Source organism: Sciurus carolinensis, chromosome 13, assembly GCF_902686445.1.
Source record: "Sciurus carolinensis chromosome 13, mSciCar1.2, whole genome shotgun sequence".
NCBI lineage: Eukaryota > Metazoa > Chordata > Mammalia > Rodentia > Sciuridae > Sciurus > Sciurus carolinensis.
This window is the reverse complement of record NC_062225.1, coordinates 72,722,389-72,745,139: the sequence shown is the minus strand read 5'-3', so window position 1 is coordinate 72,745,139 and position 22,751 is coordinate 72,722,389. Positions and strand designations below refer to the sequence as shown.

General features: G+C 41.4%; 2 protein-coding genes across 4 annotated transcripts in view; one reads left to right on the top strand and one right to left on the bottom strand.

Moving 5' to 3' along the window:
* The first annotated feature begins 10,546 nt into the window (after positions 1–10,546).
* On the top strand, positions 10,547–19,317 carry Mrpl33 (mitochondrial ribosomal protein L33). The gene is made up of 4 exons (XM_047522120.1): positions 10,547–10,642; positions 11,470–11,488; positions 13,706–13,812; positions 19,014–19,317. Exons 1-4 carry the CDS (start codon positions 10,621–10,623, stop codon positions 19,061–19,063), a joined length of 198 nt encoding a protein of 65 aa, XP_047378076.1. The 5' UTR covers positions 10,547–10,620; the 3' UTR covers positions 19,064–19,317.
* Positions 19,318–21,076: 1,759 nt separating this feature from the next.
* Positions 21,077–22,751, bottom strand: part of Rbks (ribokinase) — an 87,433-nt gene continuing 85,758 nt past the window's right edge. The window contains exon 7 of one of the 3 annotated variants that reach the window (XM_047522119.1): positions 21,077–21,347. In XM_047522119.1, the coding sequence (XP_047378075.1) occupies positions 21,174–21,347 (174 nt within the window). In that variant the 3' untranslated portion in view covers positions 21,077–21,173. The remainder of the gene's footprint in view (positions 21,348–22,751) is intronic. The other 2 variants (XM_047522116.1, XR_007104607.1) reach the window with 2 other exon arrangements.

Sequence of the window (22,751 nt, the reverse complement as noted above, 5' to 3'; positions counted from 1 at the left end):
GAGACTTCTTTAGGATTGTTCCTCTGTGGGACCAGGCTTTTTGGGACAGTTGAAAATGAAGTGAGGATCAGGTCAGTGGAGAGGAAAGAGTAGTGGAAGATTGTCATTTGTTTTCAAATAGTTATTCTTGGGAACTCTGTCATGGCTGAATTGTGGTCATTTCATTTCATCCTAAACATGGGATCCAGCCCAAGGCTGAGGTAGGCGAGTCCTGGGAATGCATGATTACTGTCTCTTCCATTCACTGCGGGAACAGCATTCTCACGGTCACAGTATATTTAAAAAAACTCATTAGGAAAAAGGACCTAGTTATTTTGAAGAATTTGTCAGAAATCAATGACTCCATTTTTTTCTAGGGCATGATGAAAATGGGTATATTTTGACTGAAATCCTGGCTTCTGTCAAGTTTACGCAGAGAGCCTGGGTAACATAACATAAAGGGAAAACAGAGAAGCTTCCTTTTCTCAGCTGGAATCCCTGAGGTCTAGGAATAATGATTACTTCAAATACATTCCTCCAAGGTTAATTAATAGTAAACACTGTTCTTTGTAGGATTTAATATTTGCCCAACTCACTTATTTATTAATTTATTTTTGGTACCAGGGATTGAACCTATGAGCACTTGACCACTGAGCCACACCCCCAGCTCTTTATTTTTTATTTAAAATTTTTTTTTGTGGTTGTAGATGAACAGAATGCCCCTATTTTATTTGTTTATTTTTATGTGGTGCTGAGGATCGAACCTAGTGCCTCACACATGCCAGGCAAGTGCTCTGCCACTGAGCTACAGTCCCAGCCCCTTATTTTTTATTTTGAAATGGGGTCTTGCTAAGTTGTGTAGGGGCTTGCTTCATTGCGGAAGCAGGTCTTGAACTTGTGATCCTCCTGTCTCAGCCTCCTGAGCTGCTGGGATTACAGGTGTGTGCCACCATGCCTGACCCAACTCACTTATATCACAAGGAATTTGGATTTAACCCACAAGAGCCATAGCGGTTGGCTTTGACCCTGGGAAATGTTATATTGACATCTATTTTGAATGCAGGAGATGATGAGATTAATGCTGAGCGTATCAGATTCTACCTAGTATAAACATGATTTAGGCAGGTTCATGGAATCACCTCTACAGACCGTATGAGTTATTTCTGGGCCTGGAGCCTCTCTGGCCATCCACTTTTTCACTGATTGGTTCAGTTCCTGGTCCTTATAGCAGAACTGCCTGCAAAGGACAGTTTATCTTCTTGGTTGCTTTTCCACATAGCCTTTTTTCAATAATTTTGTTTTCCTTCAAACCCAGAGCTTTGTGCATACTAGGCAAGCACTCTACCATTGAGCCCCTTGTACGTAACCTTTTAATATTCACAGATGAGATGATACCCTCTTGCCTCTCATGGCCATGAGTGCTGTTCTCACAAGCATAAACACCAAGCTTGTCTTAGCTGGGGGCTGGAAAGACCTTCATCCTAGTAGTTAGCATCAAGCCATGGTGATTGCTGGTCCCACACTTACCTCGAGCTCTGGCTCTTGAAACTGGACTCTTGTCCATTCATTTGACAAATATTTATTTAGCACTTTTTATGTACCAGGTACTGAATCAGGCCCCAAAGTAGAGCAGTAACTGAAACAGATATCTTTCTCTCATATTCCGCATTAGTGAACCGAGTTTGTTCTCCTACTGCCAAGTTTAGACCTTTGTTATCTAATCAGAAAGCAACTTCCAGCCAGGTGTGGTGGCACATGCCTGTAATCCTAATGAAGATTAGGAAGCAGGAGGACTGCAAATTGAAGGACAGCCTTGGCAACTTGGTGAGGAGGTGAGTCAGTATGAAATAAAAAGGGTTGAGGATATAACTCAGTGGTAAACTGTCCCTGGGTTCAATCCAGTACCCACCCCCCCAAAAGTAACTTACTTCATAAAAATACTTCTCAAACTTTAATGTGTGTTCAAATCATCTGGGAGCTCTGTTAGATTCTGATTCAGTAGTCTAGGGTGGCACCTGAAATTCGGAGTTCCCAGAAAGTCCACAAATGATACTGATGTTGCTACTTGGGATTCTGCTGGATTTATACTTTGAGTGGTAAGGAGGTACAGCCAGCAGCATGGACATCGTCTCTCTCTCTCTCTCTCTCTTTTTTTTTTTTCAGTCTACTAATTTAATAGAAATGCGGAATCTCAGGTCTCACTTCAGAAACCACTGGCTCAGAAGTGACCCTTTAACAAGACCCTAGGGGTTGGGAAACTGAGTTAGAATGTGCTTCCCAAAGCACACAGCAACTCCCAGAGCAACTCCCAAAGTAGAGCAGTAACTGAAACAGATATCTTTCTCTCATATTCCCCATTAGTGAACTGAGTTTGTTCTCCTACTGCCAAGTTTAGACCTTTGTTATCTAATCAGAAAGCAGAGCACGAGGTGAGCATTAGGAAGTGTCCCCTGTCCCCACCCCATCCCCACTGAATCTATTATCTGGAGATGGACACCCCAGGTGATTCTGATGGGTACCTGATTTGAAAACAAGAGCATTTTAGGAGGAAACTTTCCTTGGTTTATGGGGCCTCACAATGGAAACAACCTTAGAATTGTCTGGGACTGTGAACTCCTCTGAAGTTACACAAATTCCACTTAAAAAATGGAGGGTCAGGACCCCGACTCAACATCATGGGGCTAGTAAAAGGTGACATCAGCCTTTAGGTGGTTTGCTGTTCTCAGGCAGCCTCTCCTGCTGCTGAGGTCCAGCCTCCCACCCAGCAGGAAGGCCTCTCCTTGACCATGACCCCAACTTTTTGTTCCTTGGTTGAAAGATACAGCCCATTACCTCTAAACCACCACCCTCTCACAGGGGCTCTACTTCAGTGCCCACAGATGCCACCCTCTCTCACCCTCAGCACCGACCAATCAAGCCACAAGTTCACTTGGTTGACTTTTCTCAAAGATTGATTCTGTCAGCCTTTGATAGTATTTGCGGTTCTTCTTGAGGCAGGTGAAGTATGTGGTGGGAAGGGCGTCTGATGGACTTCTATTCATCTTTTCAGAAGGCAATTACGCTTCCTGTTTTTGGTTTTCTGTCTCAGAGCCTCTTTTGCTAGAGGTTCTGTAGCCTTCTGGAATATATGTGAGCACTCTTCTCTTTGCTTACAGCTTCAGGGCTTCCTTATTCTTTCAAATTGGCCACTTTCTCCCCTTTCTTCCCTTCCTTACCCAGATAAATGCTGCTCATAATGCAATGTGAATTAAATAGACACACCTGGAATTTATGTTGTATGACAGTGGTCTTAGCCTGGGATCCACGAATCCCTAGCTCAGTACTTTTATTTTATTTTTTATTTTATTTTTTTGCGGTGCTGGGGATTGAACCCAGGGCCCAGGCAAGCACTCTACCAACTGAGCTATCTCCCCAGCCCAGTACTTTTAAATCTTGGCTATACTTCTGAATCTTCTGGGAAGTTCTAAACACTCATGGGGCTGGAGACAGTGAGCAGCAGTAGATCACTTGCCTAGCTTGCAGGAAGTCCAGCTCCACAAAAACAAACAAAACCGATGTCCAGAATTCATTTACATTAATTGAAAGAAGTCCTGGGGGTAGGAAGCAGGCATTAATAATGTATAAAGCTCCCCAGGTTATTCCATTGTGCAGCCAAGGCTGAGGACCACTGGAAAGTGCAGGTGCCAGGTCTAGTGGCACATGCCTTAATTCCAGCAGCTGGGGAAGCTGAGGCTGGAAGATCGCAAGTTCAAAGCCAGCCTCAGCCTCAGCAACTTGGTGAGACCCTGTTTCTAAATAAAATATTTTATTTAGTCTGGGGGATGTGGCTCAGTGGTTAAGCACCCCTGAATTCAATCCCCAGTACAAAGAAAAAAAAAAAAAGGACAAGTGAGTGCAGGTAAAATTATTCGTGGGTGGCTTTCTGGAAAAGCTAAACTAGAGCTTTTATTAATTAATTAATTTTCTGTGGTACTGGTGGTTTAACTTAGGAGCATGCTACCACATCCCCAGTCCTTTTCATTTTTTATTTTGAGACAGTGCCAAGAGCAAGCTATGCTATTAACATAGGCCAATCTTTTGTGTCTTTCCACAATGTCAGAATTGTTTTATTTATTTTTTGTGGTGAAGGGATCAAATCCAGGGCCTTATGAAAGCTAGGCAACCACTTTACCACGGAGTTATGTCCCCATTTAACAGTGGTCTACTTTATATGTTTTGAATAAGCCCTTGCTACTCTGTTATTGCAACTTATTTTAAAATGGACATGTTCCTTTCTCTTCCCCTCTCCCCCTCCCTAATCTCAGGGGAAACGGGATTACCTTTCATCCTAGACAGAGTTATATGTACTTGAGCACAAACCCACCACAGGAATGAAGTAATTTAGACTTTGGGAATGGCACCAGAAGATCTCAGAAATGACTATCTCTCAAATTAACAAGTGAATTACAACTCCCCTCAGAACACGTGTTAGTCTTTCAATAACCTCTTTAAAAACCCCATTCCCCCTGATGGAGACAATCACAGCTTCTGGGACAGGAGTTCCCTATGCCCCTCCTTTGCTAGCAAAGTAATAAAACTTTTTTCCTTTTTCTTAAACTGTGTCCTTATTATTGGATTGGCACTTGAGACAAGGACCAAACTTTCAGTAACACCCAGGCCCAGAATTTATAGAATATAAATTCACAAGTTATTTTCGGCAGTGGTAATCATCTAATAGTCATAAGCTAGTTTACAGTAAAACACACACACACACACACACATACAAGCTACACAAATTTGTAGCTTTTGGTTGTGCCAGGCAGATGGTGGTTGTTTACTTGTACAAACAATATGTAGTTATCTTGGCACTTGTGCTCAAAATGGAGTAGCTTGTGTCAAAAACACTGCTTTACAAAATGGAGTCACTCAGGGTAGGAACAGCCTAAAAACAAACTTACTGTTCTATATATCATGGAGTAACTCAGAGCAGGGCACAGCCAGCTATCCACAGGTAGGATCTCACTAAGTTGCTGAGACTTGCCTCAAACCTGAGATCCTCCTGCTTCAGCTGCCAAGGTTCCTGGGATTACAAGCATGCGCTTCCACACTCAGCGGGAAGAAGTTACTTTCTGATCAGATAACAAAGGTTGAAAAGTCAAAGTTTTTAGCAAATTGTCAAAGGCATCTTCGACACCATCCTCCATCTTTCTCTCCCTCTCAAAAAGGTAATAAACAAGAATTTGCCAATTGTTAAGGAAAACACCAAATGAACGTGTTAACTATCTAAATAGTCATTAATGTGCACAGCAGGGAAATGTCAATTTTGGGAGGCTTTTGGGTGAGATGGGAGAGTCACTGCCTCCTTCCCAATTAGCCAGGAAAATGGTGAGATCTCAGAAGCTGCGACTGGAGAGTCTGATTGAATCTCTTAACCCTTGAGGCTTCTCTCTGCACACAAACTAAAGCCTAACTCCCAACTCAAATATCCTGGTTCCCTGACTACCTGGCCCCAGGTCTTTCTAGCTTACCTGCTTCACTTATTCCCACTCTCTATAACAGAAAGATGCTGTCTATTTTCTCGGTTATCTCTGTACCTTTATTTCTGTCCTGTCTGTTCTTCCCACTCTGTATGGTTCAGAAGACAAGAGGACCTGAGGTAGAGTTCCCTGCTGTAGACGGCGGCCAGTTCTTCTTTGTCAAAAATGTGAGTGGGACAGCATCTTTGTCTCAGGAGGTCCTGCTTGTGGGGAGCAAGAAGTGACATACAGAAAATCAGAAGCCCTTAGATCCCAGGGTGGGCAGCAGACTGGTGACCCCAGGAGCACAGGGAAGCCAAGCAGGCGCTCTGAGAGGATCAGTGGAGGGTGGCAGTGGGGATGGGTCGTACAGGGTCAGAAAAGACTCCCCAAAGGTACTGACACCCAGAAGGCCCCAGTGAAGAGAGATGGGGCAGAAATGGGGAGGGGGGCACAGATGATGGGGAGCCCTAAATGTCAACCTGAGGATACCTACTACGCACAGAGTGAACGGTGAGTGGCCCTAGCTTTCAGCCTCACTCCTTCAGGAAGTCTTTGCTGTAATACCAAATGACTGAGGCAGAGGACCTAATTGTGTTGATGCCTGATCTGCCTGGAGTCTTGTAAAGGTACAAGCTCTGTGCAGGAACCCTGGGCTTCTCCTGTATAGTCACCCTTCCTTCACTACCCATGTTCCCAGGCCCCTGGGATAGGTTAGGGAGCCAAGATTAGCAACACCATGGCAAGAACTTGGGTGTACTCCCCAACCACCAGTGGGCTGGACGATGGGCAGTCAGGGTCCTACCAGCACAGTAGAGGGGAAAAGGCAGAGGCTGTGGATCCCTGGGCTTGAATCTCATCACTAAGTCCTGGGAACAGCGTGGGCCAACACAGTGCAGATGCCTGGACCCAGAGTGCATCCTCTCTTCCTCCATCTACTTCTGAGGGCTGGGAATCCAGGTCGAACAGTTGTATCTTTTCCTCCCTTAGACACCCCACCTCCCAAAGTCAGTGCTCCTCCTCTAAGGACTGCATCTTTTACCTCTGGGCTGCCACAGTGCTCTAATGATTCTGCACTTTTATAATGTATAGAGGGCTCATTAGGTAAATTCAGATGAAAAAAATCATGAATTACATTTGAATTAATAAACATTTTAATTAACACTTAGCAGCTGCCAAAGGTGTGTTAGGTGTAAATAGCAGGTGGATGCTGCAAGAACTAATGAAACTAGAAAGCCATTGCCTCCTTCCTACTTCATTCAAGAATTCAAGCTGGTTGCACGCCTGTAATTCCAGTGACTCGGGAGGCTGAGGCAGGAGAATCTTAAGTTTGAGGCCAGCCTTTGCAATTTAGCAAGGCCTTAAGCAACTTGGCAAGACCCTCTCTCTAAATAAAATAGAAAAAGGACTAGGGGTGTGGCTCAGTGGTTAAGCACCCCTGGGTTCAATCCCCAATACCAAAAAAAAAAAAAAAAAGTTCACATGATATCACTTTTAAAAAGTATTTCCTGAACCCTGAAACTGTTAACAGTATAAAATGTTTATCACTGTCTGCCATTTAAATGTAAATATTAAAAACAATATTTGTATGATGCCTCTCATCTCAGATTTATCCATTTATTCTTTTGACAAATATTTGTAGATGTGGCAGACATTGGTTCTAGACAATGGAGATACAGCAGTGAGGAAAAAATACAAAACTCTAATCTTAAGATGATTTGATGGACACAGACAAAAGGGAAATCAACAAGTATACAAATAAAATTAAATGAAAGTAAGTGCCATTGAAGAAAAATATAAAGCAGAGTAAGTAGAATAGGGAGTTGGGGTAGAGTTCAAGAACTGCTGTTTCACCTAGGGTAGGTAGGGAAGTCCTCACTGATGAATTGACATATGAGTGACAGGACTTACTGAAGGACATGAGAGAAAGAGGTGGCAAGTTGGTTTTTGACTTGAACAACTAGAATAGAATAGTATTGTCACATACTGAGGCATAAGAAACCTGGGGTAGAGAGTGCAGTGCAAGTTTGGAAAATTGATTTTGGACATGAAAACTTCATAGGTGATGCTCTAAACTTCATTTGACAACAAGTTGGGACCATGGTTATAGAGAATATCTCTTTCTGTGAGTCTGTCCTCAAGCTTTTGCCTCTACCTCTCCATGGAAACCACCCTTGTGAGGACCCCATTGACATCTGCCCTGCCAAATACCATCTCAGGCCTCATGTTTTACTTGACATTCATCAGTATCATTTTTACACAGTTGCCTACTCTATTCTCTTTGAAACATGCTCTTCACTTGGTGTCTAGATATTCTTTCGATGCTCAGGCAGTGTGGGAAGAAAGTTGCCCAGAGTGTGAAGTATGGCAGGGGCTCCAGGACCCTGTGGGTGGGGCTTGAAACCTTGAACTAGAATCCAGAGCAATGGGGCTAGAAGAGAACGTGGCCATTAGGTATTGTAGAGCTCCTGGCAATCATGGAGTCCAGGGTTCTGGAAACATCCCATCAGAGGTGTAGCTTCGTTTTATTTTATTTTTATTTTTGGTATGGGGGTTTGAACCCAGGGGTGTTCAACCATTGAGCCACATCCCCAGTCTTTTTTTATATTTTATTTAAAGACAGGGTCTTGCTGAGTTGCTTAGGGACTTACTAAGTTGCTGAGGCTGGCTTTGAACTGCTGATTGTCCTGCCTCAGTCTCCTGAACTGCTGAGATTACAGGTGTGCACTACCACGTCTGGCTGCAGCTTCATTTTATACTGTAAACTTCTGAGTTAGATTTAATTTTAATGAAGATTCCATGGTTTTAAATAAAGCTTAAAATCAACTAATCTAGCTGGGCACAGTGTCACACACCTGTAATCCCAGCAATTCAGGAAACAGGAGGATTGCAAGTTCAAGGCCAGCCTCAGCAACTTAGCAAAACCCTAAGTAACTTAGCAAGACCTGTCTCAAAATAAAAAGGGGTTGGGGATGTGGCTCAGTGCTAAAGCACCCCCAGGTTCAATCCCCAGTATACTCCCATGCCCTTCCCCACCAATCCACTAATTAATCCAGTATTTAATCTGTGTATTAGAATGTAGCTTTGATGAAGGGGAAAACAAAAGGAGAAAAAGAAGAAAAGGAAACAGCACATCTTGGAGGAATAGCTGATTCCATGTTTGGGTTGGGGGAAGAAAGGGAATGTGTCAAAAGAACATTGAACCAGCTAAAAGAGGCTCCTTCTTATGGCCAGATTTTGGGAAATCTGAGCATCAGAAAGAATAATGAGGGGCTAGGGCTGTAGCTCAGTGGTTGGGCAAGTGCCTCACATGTGTAAGGCACTGGGTTCGGTCCTCAGCACCACATAAAATAAATAAATATTAAAAAAAGAATAATGACTTTGGATGATTATAAAACAATGAGTAAAAATCCAGTAAAGTAATACTTAAAAAAAAGTTAAAGGGGAATATATTTTTGTCATCATTGAAAACAACTATTCTGGGGCTGGGGTTGTGGCTCAGTGTTAGAGTGCTTGCCTTGCATGCATGAAGCACTGGGTTTGATTCTCAGTACCACATATAAATAAATGAATAAAATAAAGGTCCATCAACAACTAAAAAAATTAAATAAAAAAAGAAAACTATTCTTACTCTAATTATTGATAAAGAGAAAAAAGTAATTTACTCTCTTTAGGAGGACCTACCATTCAGCCTCAGGTGGTGGTGGAACGCTTTTCTTTACAGAAGCAAGTCAACTAATAAAGAAGAAGGAATGACAGAAATTAGAAAGTCACCAGCTGGGGTTGTGGCTCAGTGGTAGAGTGCTTGCCTAGCATGCATGAGGCACTGGGTTCGATCCTCAGCACCACATAAACAAACTAAGTAAACAAAGACATTGTGTCCATCTACAACTAAAAAATATATATATATAAAAGAAATTAGAAAGTCACCATTGTGCACCCCAAATGTAATTATTGAACCAAGAAAGGATCATAAATGAATGTTAAAACCATGAGGTTATAATTTGTTGTGGAAGAGAATATTTTCATATACCAAAGTTTTACTCCAGAGAAAACTGCAGAAAGAGAGAGAGAGAGAGAGAGAGAGAGAGAGAGAGAGAGAGAGAGAGAGAAATTACCTTTACAATGAAGGTACCTAAGGATCATCCAACAAAGCAGTGGCAATGGGACAACCAATGGTTCTGGGGCTCCTGATATGTGGCAATCTCCAGTCCGGAACTATATTGGAGAGCATCTTCTATGAAGTCCTCTTGCTCTGAGCTGAATTTTCTTTTAAATAATTTTATTGCTTTCAGTCAAGATAACCCATCAATACAATCTTATTTTACAGGTCTGTAAAACTTAATTTATAAATTAAAGACAGATTAGAATAAAGCCTCAAGTCCTGATTATTAGTTGGGAAATGAAGTTACAGATGAGGTCCCTGGTGTTGGAAGAGCCCAGGTTGCTTGCAGAGACACACGAAGAATTAATGATGACACAGTGGTAGGTCTCAATGACTAGCAGAAAGGGCACCTGTGTTTGGAGTCAGATCTAAGATCTGGGTTTAAAGTCTGGCAGTCCCACTTACTAGTGTTGTATTGGGCAAGTTATGGGATGCACCAATCACAGTCATTCAGGCCCCTGCCACGCACTGAGCTAGGTGTGTGGATACAGCAGTCAGGGAGATGCGCAGTCCAGCTCTCCTGGAGACCCAACAGGTAATTCAGGACTGGAGGACACTCAGATGTGGTTCCTGACTCCGAAGGGACTGAGGCTAGGCCTCAACAAGATGGAGATAGGTTAGGGGAAGGCTTTCTAGAAGGGGAAAACATTTTAAAGAAATATGTGGGGGCTGATGGTCTGGAGAGGCTGAGGTACCACACTTACTGTGATTCCGATGATTTAATGAAACAAGTAAGGAAAGCACCTAATTCTGACTGAGTAGGAGTCAGGGCCTGGGGCGCGAACCCTGAGTGCTAACGAGGCCCGTTTCCAGACAGACGGGGTTCCGACTTCTACTACAAAACGCAAAGAACAAAGAGCCCAGGCGGGGGCGTGGCTCCAGGCAACTCCCGGATGTCCTCTTCCGGAACCGGCCCATGCCCCGGAAGCAGTTGGTCCTCGGGCGCTTTGCGGGTCACGGAGACCCCACGGTGCGGTGGCCATGTTCCTGTCGGCGGTCTCCTGTAAGTGGGGCTTGGAGGCGGCCCCGGGGTTCTCGGCGAGGAGTGGGCGGCTGTGACAGGGACCCGGGAGGATGCGGGGCGGGGACGATGAACTGGTCGGGAAGTTTCTGGCCCGCGGCGGCTTCACTGTGCGGCCGAGTGGACTCCTGGGGGCTGCGGGGCTGGTCTGGATTTACTTAGGACTCGCGGGACTTTGGGGCTGATCAGGAGGCGTGGGGCGCTTTCCCTCTGCGCTCGGTAGGAATGTGTCAGAAGAATCACAGGACGTCCCAACTGGGAAGAACTTCAGAATTCCTAGCCCACCTATTTCGATCCGTAAAGGTGAGGAAATCGATCCCGAGAGGGACAGTAGATTGCCCGAGAGAACACCGCTGGGCGGTGGAAGAAGGCTCCCGAGTCAGTGCTCTCCCTGCACCTGGCTGGCTTATTGGTTAGATTTAGTTTACCGTCTCCACCTAAAGTGACGGTTGTTGCAGTTTGCACAGGTTGACTTGCTAAACAAGAGGTTTGTTCCATGCAAATAATTTACACCTTAAAAGAGGGGGAAAAAATGAAGTAGATGCGACCTTAAAAAGATTTAAAAGGTAGATAGTCCACCTGAAGTGATGGTACAAAGCATTACATTCAGAATAGCGTTGATCTGATTGGATCTTTTACTCTTTCTATTAAAATGCTATCGGGTTCTCAATATCAAGGTTGTCAACTTAAGACATACTTCATGAGTTGAATATTTTTGGTTACTGACGTTTGTATAAACTTTGCATAAGAATGATAATAAATGTGTATTATTTTCTCTTCCAACCTTTTCTCCACACATACCCAAAAAGTTGCCAAGAGCAAGTCAAAGTAAGTAAACGTTTTTAAAATTTGAACTTTGCTTGTTTATGTTAGGTTTGTTAGTTCAACTGATACTAATATATCCGTATATTACACTAAATATTTAACCTTGATTTTCTAAAAGTTAGTTTGAGGGTTACTTGTTTGATTTTGTTCTTTTGAGCTCTTAAAAAAAATACAGATGTTTATTTATGATGGTGGTACCTCTGGACAAACTCATAAGTTGAAAATATTATAGCCCAAAATGGATTTAATACATCTCACCCACAGAACAGTTGTGCTGCCTGTGTGCTGTGCCTTGCTGCTTATTACCTTAGGAAAAGATCAAGATTTGAAGTTTGGCTTCTACAGATTGCTTTTCTTTAATATCATGGTATAATTGAAAACTAGTAAGTTGAGAACTGTCTTTATTTCCCTCCTGTACAACTGAGCAACTTCTGTGAGCATTCAAATACTTTGTTTAAAGGAGTTTTCATGTCTCTTCCAGGTCCAGGATTTATGTGCTCACTTTCTTGTTCCTAAACAAACCATTGGTGTGCTGTTTGGATTATAACCATATTTCTGTTTCCTCAAAACTGAGGACCAGGGCCATTTGTCAGGAGTCCATTACAGAAATCTAGCAGAATAAATAGTGATTTGATTAAATCATAGGGCCTGTTTTATGAATTTTGTAATCTTTAGCATTCATGATATAAGCACTTCAAAAATAGCAAATAGTAAAGATTCCATGCTGTACCACAGAGACTAGAAATAACAAAGTGGTATTTCAAAATAAATTCTGTAGACAGTAACTTAAGGTTTTCTTTTAAAAATAGAAAAATTCTAAAACAGCCTTTTAAAAAGTAAGAGGCTAGCCAGGTATATGCCTGTAATCTCAGCAACTCAGGAGACTGAGGTAGGAGGATGGCAAATTAAAGCCAGCTGTGGCAATTTAGCAAGGCCCTAAGCTACTTAGTGAGAACCTGTCTCAAAACAAATGAATAAATAAAAATAGCTGGGGATGTGGCTCAGTGGTTAAGTGCCCCTGGGTTCAATCTCTGATTTAAAAATTAAAAAAAAGAAAAAACCCTTAAAATTAGTTTAGATTTTTTTTTTTTTTTTGGGGGGGGGGGTTAAAGTTAATGAAAAGCATGTATCTAAGTGTTTTTTCTTCCCAGTACTTTGTAATGATTCACAAAGTTTTTCCTACAATTCATTTATGTCAGAATTTCCCACCCCCAGGTTCTGTAAGAATCCCATGCCTTTGGTTTCTGTTGAGGTATTCTCTACCTCTTATGTTCTTTGTATCTTTTTGTGACATGTATTGCCTTTATACCCTGTGCACCAACTCACTTTTCATACCATACCTGTCTCCTGGAGGACACAGACAGCTTTATATTTCCCATACTGCTTTTCTCAGAGTAAGCACTTAATCAGTTGAGATTTGTTGAATGAATGACTATTGTCTGTCTTAATTAATCACCAAATGTATGCCTCATTGGAAGCACTGTGCTGAACATTGAAAGCAATGCACTGATGTGGAATGTCGTCTAAAATGCTTCAAATTTATTTTGAAATGGGAAATGACATGGTCTACATAGGAGACAAGACACATGAAAGAGTTAAATAGTACAGGTATTAAAAGGTCTTTTTGACTGGGTGCAGTGGTGCATGCTTATAATCCCAGCAGCTCAGGATGCTGAGGCAGGGATCGAGAGTTCAAAACAGCCTCAGCAAAATGGAGGTGCTAAGCAAGGTCTTTATATGTGGACTTTATTCTTTGGATTACTGTAACTTAAAGTATGAACAGGCAAAGGGTTTGCTAGGTTAGTGTTACAAAATTTTCTGTTTCTTAATTTTGTCCCTTCCTGATTGGACTGTTATCACCCATACTCATACTCTTCTGAGGCAGCCATTTTTACAATTGCCTTACTTGGTAGCTGTGATTATTAGTTCTTTTCTGTTTTCCCCTTCCTTATCTGTTCCTCAGATGTGTCTGAGGCTAATCCCCAATGTGGCATGATTGTTCTTACTATTTTAATAGGTCATTGCCAAGTCACTCTGTGTGTTAGACCAAATCTTTGGGATTCACACCACTGAAACTGTGTCCTATGGAAAACTAAACCTTGTTAGGGCCAAGTAATGTCCATAACTAATACAACTCCTCAAGCTTCTCAAAATGTACCATCTGCTCATGACTGAGTTTAATCTCTTTCCTCAGCTTATAACATCTTACTTTTTTCTTAGAACCCTTCTGGTGAGAATGGTGAGCCAGGCTGGGACAGGTGTCTCCTTCAACGCCAAGAGAAGCCGACTCCGGGAGAAACTGACTCTTTTGCATTATGATCCAGTTGGTAAGATTCAGAGAATTACTGCATAGTAGGTTCAAATGCTTTTAAGACCTGTTTCCTTGGGATACACCAGGACACAAAGCCAGATTAAGTCCCTGGGCTCTTTGCACTAGACGCAACTTTATTTTTTTATTTTTAACATTTTGTTTTAGTCGTAGGTGGACACAATACCTTTATTTTATTTTTATGTTGTGCTGAGGATGGAACCCAGGGCCTCACGCATACTAGGCGAGTGCTTTACCACTGAGCCACAACCCCAGCCCTGGATTCAACTTTAAATAGAATATGTCAGGGAAAATCTCCAGGAGGGGACAATTAATGAAAAACATGAAGGTAAGAAACCAGCCATGTAAGAATAGGCAGTAGCCTGCTAGAAACAGGGTATCTTGAGAAGGGGCAAGTTATAGGGTCTGTCAGTGGCAAATTCTAGGGTCCAGATATGAGTTAAGGGAGTATAGTGTCTATATTTTGGTGTATAAGGGTAGGAAATGCTATTTTCCATTTTGTGCCATCCCTTAAAAGGCTGTAATGCAATTTTGAATGGTCTGTATTTGCCTAAAAGAGACATGTGTTCCCAAAGCCAGATTATCTGCTCACAAACCAAGTGGACTTAGGACCTGATTGCTGTTGGTGGAAGCCCATCTGTTTCTGGATTTGATGTACAGATTTATGCTCAAACCAAAACCAAAACCTGGCAATCTTTTTTGGTACTGGGTATTGAACCAAGGGGCACTCAACCACTGAGCCACATCCCCAGGCCTTTTTAAAATTTAAAAAAAATTAATTTTATTTAGAGACAGGTCTTGCTAAATTGCTTAGGGCCTTGCTAAGTTACTGAGGCTAGCTTTGAACTTGGAATTCTCCTTCCTCAGCCTTCTGAGCCACTGGGATTACAGGCCTGTGCCACCATGCCCAGCCAAGTTTTTTGTTAGAACTCTTACTATTCATTTAATTTTTGTGCCCTTTATATTTGCTGCTATTTTTGTTTGTTTGTTTTGTTTGCTTGTTTTGTTTGGTATCAGAGATTGAACTGAAGGCACTTAGTCATTGAGCCATATCGGCTGTGCTAAGTTGCTTAGGACCTTGCTAAGTTCCTGAGGTTGGCCTTGAATTTTCGATCCTGCCTCAGATTCCCAAATTTCTGGAATTATAAGCATGTGCTACCACATTTGGCTATCATTGCTTCTTCCTTTTTTTTTTTTTTATTGTTTTTAGTTGTAGATGAACATAATACCTTTATTTTATTATTTGTATGTGGTGCTGAGGATTGAACCCAGTGCCTCCCATGTGCTAGGCAAGTGCTCTATAATCCTGGCCCCTGTAATTGCTTCTTAATAAGACAAAGGCTGTATTAATGTCAGGAAGTATTTTTAAAAAGCTTTGAGTTGTCAGTTTAAAATTGTTTGAGTTCCATTTGTTAGTAGAAACACAATTTTGTGCTCTTCTTATGGTGCTCATATTGCTGGTCATTCATTATCCTAATAAAAAGAATTCTAGTTTTATACCTGAGGATTAAAAGTCTGAATTTCAGGGTGATTCCTTATATGGTAGAAAAATTAGTAGAAGAATTGTTTGATATTAGATTAGTGTTGTGTTTTCCTCTATGATTTCTTTGTATTAGCTGGTGAAAACTCAAAAGTGGTGAATTACTTTATTCTAAAGTAATTTTATTCTACCATGTTAAATCCTTTAGAGTTTATTTATAGGAACTTGCACATTACTAATAAGTGTTGATTGAATAACCTGTTGTGATATTTAGGCATGAAAATGTATTGGAATTTTCATCCTTAGTGTGGAGGAGGTATTGGGAACTTATTTGTCAAATTGGTTTTAAGTTTGGAGATTGGGAAAATAATTTAGCCATAAGTAGTTCTGATCATAAGTTCAAAAAATGGGAGAAAAGATTTGTATATGAATTTCAAACACTTAGGACTTTCTACTAAGGAATGGTTTGAGCCTTGACAGCACAACTTTGTCTTTTCTAAAGAAGAGAATGTTCTGGGACAGGAGACTGCCTGCCTTTCTACCCACTTACTGGATCTTCTGCAGACTTTTGTGATGAAGTTGTTTGCCTTGGAGCCCTGCCCTATTGCTTGGCAATTTTTTGCAGGGGTGGGGGTACCAGGGATTGAACTCAGGGCCACTCAACCACTGAGCCACATCCCCAACCCTGTTTCGTATTTTATTTAGAGACAGGGTCTCACCAAGTTGCTCAGTGCCTCACCGTTGCTGAGGCTGGCTTTGAACTTTCTATCCTCCTGCCTCAGCCTCCCGAGCCACTGGGATTATAGGCATGCACCACTGTGTCCACCTAGCTTGGCAATCTTCTTGGCATATTTTAGTGCCGTGAGTTGAGTTAGTGTGAGGAGAATGTTTTATTTTGTGAAGTAAATCAGTAAGGAAACATATTCCCAGTTATTTGAGCATTTTCTAGTAAACTCTTTGGCAAGAACCAGCTATATCTGCCTCTGTCTTTTCAGACTCTTTTTCCTCATGTAGATGCCAATTTCCAGGGAGGAAGGATTAAAGCTGAGGCCTAAACATATTAAACTTTGTTTATCATAAAGAGAATGAAAACTTGTCAGTTTTAATTCCTTGGATGACTAAACAAGATAACGTAGACTTTAATTGAAACAGAATAGATTTACATTAGCTGTAGGGAAAGAACTAGACAGATTCATTCTTCTATGAATTAAGCAACAGATATTTTGACAGAAAATTTATGTGTATGATTATGGATAGCATTGTGTCATTTCAGCTCAGCTAACACATAGTGAGTGCTCACTGTATGTCTGTAAACAACTCTCTAAGGGAGTTGAAGTTCTCTGTCTTACAGGGAAAGAACTAGGATAGAGTATTTTGAGAAATTTGTCCAGGGACTCACAGCTACGGATGGTAGAGCCAAAGTTGGAAACCAGTCCTTCTGACCCCAAGTCCCTGTTGTGTTCTGTGGAGCCAGTTTCATCTTCCTAAACTATTAAATTTTTAAAAATCAGAACTTTCCCCTGTGCTGAGCCTAGTATCCAAGGGCCTGAAGCCTCACTGTCATTCCTGCACCTATTCCTTCCTGCTTTAGTTCATCTAGATGCTGCTCCTTCACGGGCCAAGTTTTACCCTCTCTATTATGCCATCTGTCACTGTTGCGCTCCCCTTTAATCTTTAGGTTCTTAAAGGGTTTATTGGAAATTCATATGGGTACCTCATGAGTACTAAATCAGGGACTTACTTTGTGTGTGTGTGTGTGTGTGTGTGTGTGTGTGTGTGTGAACCACTGAGCCACATCTCCAGACCTTTTTATTTTTTATTTTGAGACAGGATCTCAGTAAGTTGCTCAGGGCTCACTAAATTGCTGAGGCTGATCTCAAACTTGCAGTTTGCCTCTTGAGCCTCAAACCTGCCTCAGCCTCTTGAGCCACTGGAATTACAGGTGTGTAACTGTTTTTTTTTTTTTTTTTTTTTTTTAAAGACAGACTCACTATATTGCCCAGGCTGTCTTGAACTTGCAATCCTCTGGCCTTAGCTTCCTGAGTATCTGGGATTATAGACATGTGCCATTGCATCTTACACTTTTGTAAACTTTGCATTGTCTAGTATAGTTCCTTGGAATAAAATGTTTATTCTTTTGAATTAAAGGAATTACTACAGTGAATGAAAGAATTCTCCTGAATAAATCCTTGTTGTACTAATCTTAGTCATTCCTTGTCATGGTCATTTAAATAATCTAGTGATTGCTTCTCACCTGCCTCCCTTTGTTTTCTTTTTTTGGTGGTACTGGGGATTGAACCCAGGACCTTGCAGGTACTAAGCAAGTACTCTACCACTGAACTACACTGCCAACCCTCCTTTTAGCTCAGCTTTTGCTTCCTTGTAGAAAAACATGCAGAAAATGTTTCTTAATAGCATTATTTGGGAAAGTGTATTAAGTCTTTACCAATATCATGCAATGCTTTTTACTCCTCCTCCCTAGGGGAGTAGAGTCTTAGGAGGAGCAGTTCTACTTATATTTTAGATGATTTGAAGTATGCAAAAAATATTCCTTATGTACAATATCTGTATGTATGTGGTATTTTTTATTCATTTCTTAGGTGAAGTTCTCTTGACTGGTTTATGGTTTTTAAATTCAGCTGCCCATTAGCATTGCCTCAGGAGTTTTTACAAATGTTGTCTTCCAGTCCAATTCTAGCTGTACTGAGCCAGAATTAGGGTAGGGGTGGAGGTGAGAAACAGGAATGTATTATAAACAAGCTACTTAGCTAATTCTTAATCACACTTTGGGAATCTCATATACAGAGATTCTGCCCATTTTGATTATAGAAGAAGAAAATACAAAGCTAAAATCGCTTTGTATGGTAGGGACAAGCTAGGAGTTACTTGGTCACATATTGAGTTCCTGAATCTTCCTTGACTGCCTTGTTTTTGTTTTTGACAAAGAGGAATCAGGTGGGGTGAGTGTGGGTGGGGGTAGTGGTTGGAGGTTAATGATGGGTTCTAGGGCATTTTGGGGACTATGGGACCCTTATTTCCTAGTATGTAGCTTTTGTGTGTGTGTGTGTGTGAGACACTGGGTATGAAACCTAGGGCCTTGTACTTGCTAGGCAAGTGCTCTACCACTGAGCTACATCCCCAGCCCATGTAGCTACCTGCCTTTCATCCAAGAAGATAGGGCTCCCCTACCCCAGGGAACCTTCCTCTCGTAAAATTTACAGTGTTGAGATTTTGGTTATAATACTTTATTACTTAACTAGGATGTTCATATTTGGATATGTTAAACCAGCTCTGGAAAGTAGAAGTTCAGTGGTATTTTTTTCTTCCATGTCCTGCTCCATTCTTGTTGCTCTGGTTCTGAGTCCAGCTCCCAGCCTGCCCTTGCTTATCTGCCACTGGAGCGGACCTCAGCTGGTGAAGACATTCAGTGTTTCCATGTTTGCCACTTTCTTTTTAATGTGAATATTTCACATTGATTGAAGTATGACCTTGTGGGGTACCAAGGATGCCACTGATTTGCTAGCAGGTGACCTTTTCCTCCAGTCTTCTCTGGCCTCTGGAATTGAGGAACTGAGTTTGCAAATCAGCTCCATCCTTATGTCAAAGGAATAGTAAAATATGAGAAAGGAGAGATCTTAATGGCCTAATAACATATTTTTAGTAAAAATGTTGATGATACTTTTTAGTTTTCTGCCACAACCTTTTTTCTCCCCTCACAGTGAAAAAAAAAGTCCTCTTCACAGAACAGAAAAAAATACGTTCCCTCTGAACAATGGATCGAAAATGAACTTGATTTATAAATGAGAAGACTGAGGGCGGGGATACTGATTCAGAAATCCCACAGCTTGTAATAAAAGAAGAGGAAATGGCGTGGCATCGCTGCCTCCTGTGATTTCAAGGCCATTGTGAAAGGAAACAATGCAATGAAAGAAAGTTCTTCATATTAGGACACACATCGTTGCTTCACATTTATTTATCTTTCTGGATATTTTTATAGCCCTTAATAAAAAATATTAAAATAGCCAGTGCTATTGTCTCTTACTGATATTTTCCCCTCCCATTTGAAAATTTAAAAAGCAACCACATTCCTAAGAAACAACCATTGTTTCATATAATAAAAGAGGTTTTTCCATAGTGAGACTTATGCAAGAGCTTCTAGATTGCTTCTTGTACTTTATAAAATGAGCAGAGCAGTACTACAGGTGATCTTGAAGAAACCCCCAGTGTAATAATGGAAATGGGTGACAAGGATAAGCAGGAAGGACAACAAAGGAAATTAAGAGAACTGTTTGTGATTTGTGCTTATATAATTAGGAAGAATGTCATTGGTTCATATTCTCAAGCCCAGATCACGGAAGCAGTGTCTAGGAGTTTTAAAGACAGTTTCAGGCTCCTTTTTTCCCTAGATCTCTTTCCTTTTTTTTTTTTTTTTTTTTGTTGTTGTTCTGGGGATGGAACCCAGTGCCTAATGCATGCTAGGCAGTTGTTCTACCTCTGAGCTATGTTCCCCACTCCTGACCCCCCACTTTGTGGACTGGGGATTGAACTCAGGGCACTTTATCACTAAGGTATTTCCAGTCCTTTTTATTTTGAGACGAGGTCTTGCTATGTTGCTGAGGATGTGCTTGAACTTGTGATCCTTCAGCCTCAGCCTCCTGAGTCCCTGGGATTACAGGTATGCAGCACTGCACCTGGCCATTCCTAGTTCTTAAAATTTTGAGACAGGATCTTACCAGGTTGCCCAGACTGGTCTCAAACTTGGTAATCCTCCTGGCCCAGATCTATTTATTTTCTTACATAGGCTACTGTTACCCACAAATTTTCAAAACTCCAGTTTTCTCTCTTATTTCTCAAAATTCTGGATTAGTCCTTTTTTTTTTTTTTTTTTTCCTCCCCTCCACTTTTGAGCTTTGCTGGTTCACACCCTGTCTTGTCTTAAGCACTTGTATGGGAGAAAGATGATGAGTGCCTGCCCTGGCCACAGCATTAGGAAGCAGTGCTGTTCCAAAGTAGCGGGTGTTTCCTCCCCATGGCCCAGTCAGTCTGTAGAGAAATGCAAGCGCAGCTCACTGGAAATGGAATTGGATGTAAACAGGTTTTGAGTCTTAAGGACTTGTGGCATTATAGTCAATTGGCTATTTTATGGCATCTTTTGTTAAAGCCGTGGTTCAAAGCAGTAACAGGTGAGATCTCAGTTATGTTTAGGTTGAAGCTGTACACAGTGGTCTTGGGTTACAAGAAAAATCTTTTACATGATCCTAGTAAGCCAGGTAAAGGATCCGACATGCATGGATTGCTTTAAAAAACAAAAGCCTTAACATCTGGCCTAACAAATATCTAGTCGGTCCTTGAGCTGAATGTGGCCCACAGGGTGTTTATATTTAAAAAAAAAAAAATAAGTTGCTGATACATAAACAGATATTTAAATAAATACAGAAACTTCTGATTTATGTACAAAGCCATAAGTTTGATAATGAGCTTAAGAATGAGTATCAGCCACCCCTCTTATATACTTGGGAGACTGAATTCCTATGCCTTTTCGCCTTATTGGACATTCTGTGCTCTGGCTCTAGAGGCTGCTGTCCACCACCCCTGCTGTGTGATGCCACATGACATTCACAATCTACAGCCAGTAGAATTTGCTGGTTCCTGAATAGTGGTATTTTCAGATCCTGACTGTGGAATCATTCTAGTTGGCTTCTGTGAATGCATGAAAAGCAAAGGATCATTCTTATGAATAAATAAATGAAAACTTGAAGATGACTCTTAACATGATGTTTACAAAGAAGGGAGAGGACACTTTCTAGTAAGTGTTAGCTAGGAATGGCCACTGCCAGTACATTTTATTTCCAGGTTACCTATTTGAGAGTTAACAGTAATCAGAACAGAGTAGGAGGAAGGTCTTTTTTGTATGGATAGGACGATTGTGTCCCTGCAGCTTGGACACTGACTGCTGCGATGAAATTGGATCTCCTGATCATTTCTTCCAAGGACAAATTTGGGTAATAAGCCATGTAGAAGGCCAAAGCTCCCACAAAACTGTCACCAGCACCCTGTAATGAAAAGCAGAGTTGAGAAGATAAGCATGTAGTCAATCTGTTGCCCAAGCTGCATAGTTTAAAAACAATTTTAGAATAGTTTTACAGAAAAGGGACAAGGACTGTAGAGTTTCCATATACCCCCCGCACAGACCTGTTAACATCTTAATGTGGTACATTTACCACAGTAATGAAATGAACTCTCTATTAGGATTGTATTTTTGCTTAGTATCTTTATTCTGTTGTAGGACCCCATTTATTTGTCATGTTTTCTAAATGGGATCCTGCAACATTTCAGACTCCAATGGGCTGATGGTTTCTTAGGCGGGTTTGATGACTTGGATAGTTTCGAGGTCTGGTCAGGATTTTTGTAGAATGTGTTTCATTTGCGATTTGTGTATTTTTTCCTCATGGTCAGACTGGTTGTAGTTTTGGAAAGAAGACCACAAAATTTGTCATTCTCACCGTATCAATGACTTACCACTGATGTTTCGCCTGGTCCAGGTTTTGCCACTGTAAGTCATTTTGCTCCCTCTTATTGTACTCTTTCTTTCTTTCTTTCTTTCTTTTTTGTACTGAGAATCAAATCCAGCTTTGGTTAAGTTGCTGAGGCTGGCCTTGAAATCCTCCTGCCTCAGCCTCTCCAGTTGCTGGGATTACAGTCATGGCTTAAAACAGTTTAGATGTGATTGCATGATATTACTTGAAAAATTATTCTGGAATTCAACAGCATTCAGGGGGCACTTTCTAGTTTTTCCATTTGCTGGTTCCTTAGACCCAAGAGTTTTCATGACAAATCTTGAGGCTGTTCTTCAGCCTTTACAAAGAGCCTTGATTGGCATGGGAGATTGTTTTAGTTGCAGCTGAAGGATTCAATGAGCTATGTGCCCAGCATCGTGATGGGTACTAAAAAAGAAGCAAAGTCCACTGTGGATCAAATACTACAGTGTGGCAGAGCATATAGAATGCAATTGGATTTTTAAGAAAGGATTTGAATAAAGCTTCCCTGAAGGGGGTCCTTATAGAATGAGCCAGATTTCTAGAGAGATGGTAGGCCTCAAAGAACAGAGATCCCAGAGGAGGAAGGAACGGTGAGCTCAAGGAGTGCTTTTAAGGAGAGCCACATTCCCCTTGTTTACAGATAAAGCAGTCAATATTACAACTGCCAATGAGTTGTAGCAGAGCTTCTATAAGTGTTTCCCGTGTGCCTTAGTCGCCACTCTTGCCTGAAGGATGCAATGGAGAAAGACATGATTCCTAACCAACTTCCATTTCAGCCCAGCAGTGGAACCTGAGAAAGGTCTGAAACCAGAGCTGCGTGAGGGGTATATTGTGAAACACCATAAGAAAGTCTTTAACTACAAGATATGGACGATGTTACAGGATATGAAGAGGAATAGTAAACTCTAAGATTCCCAG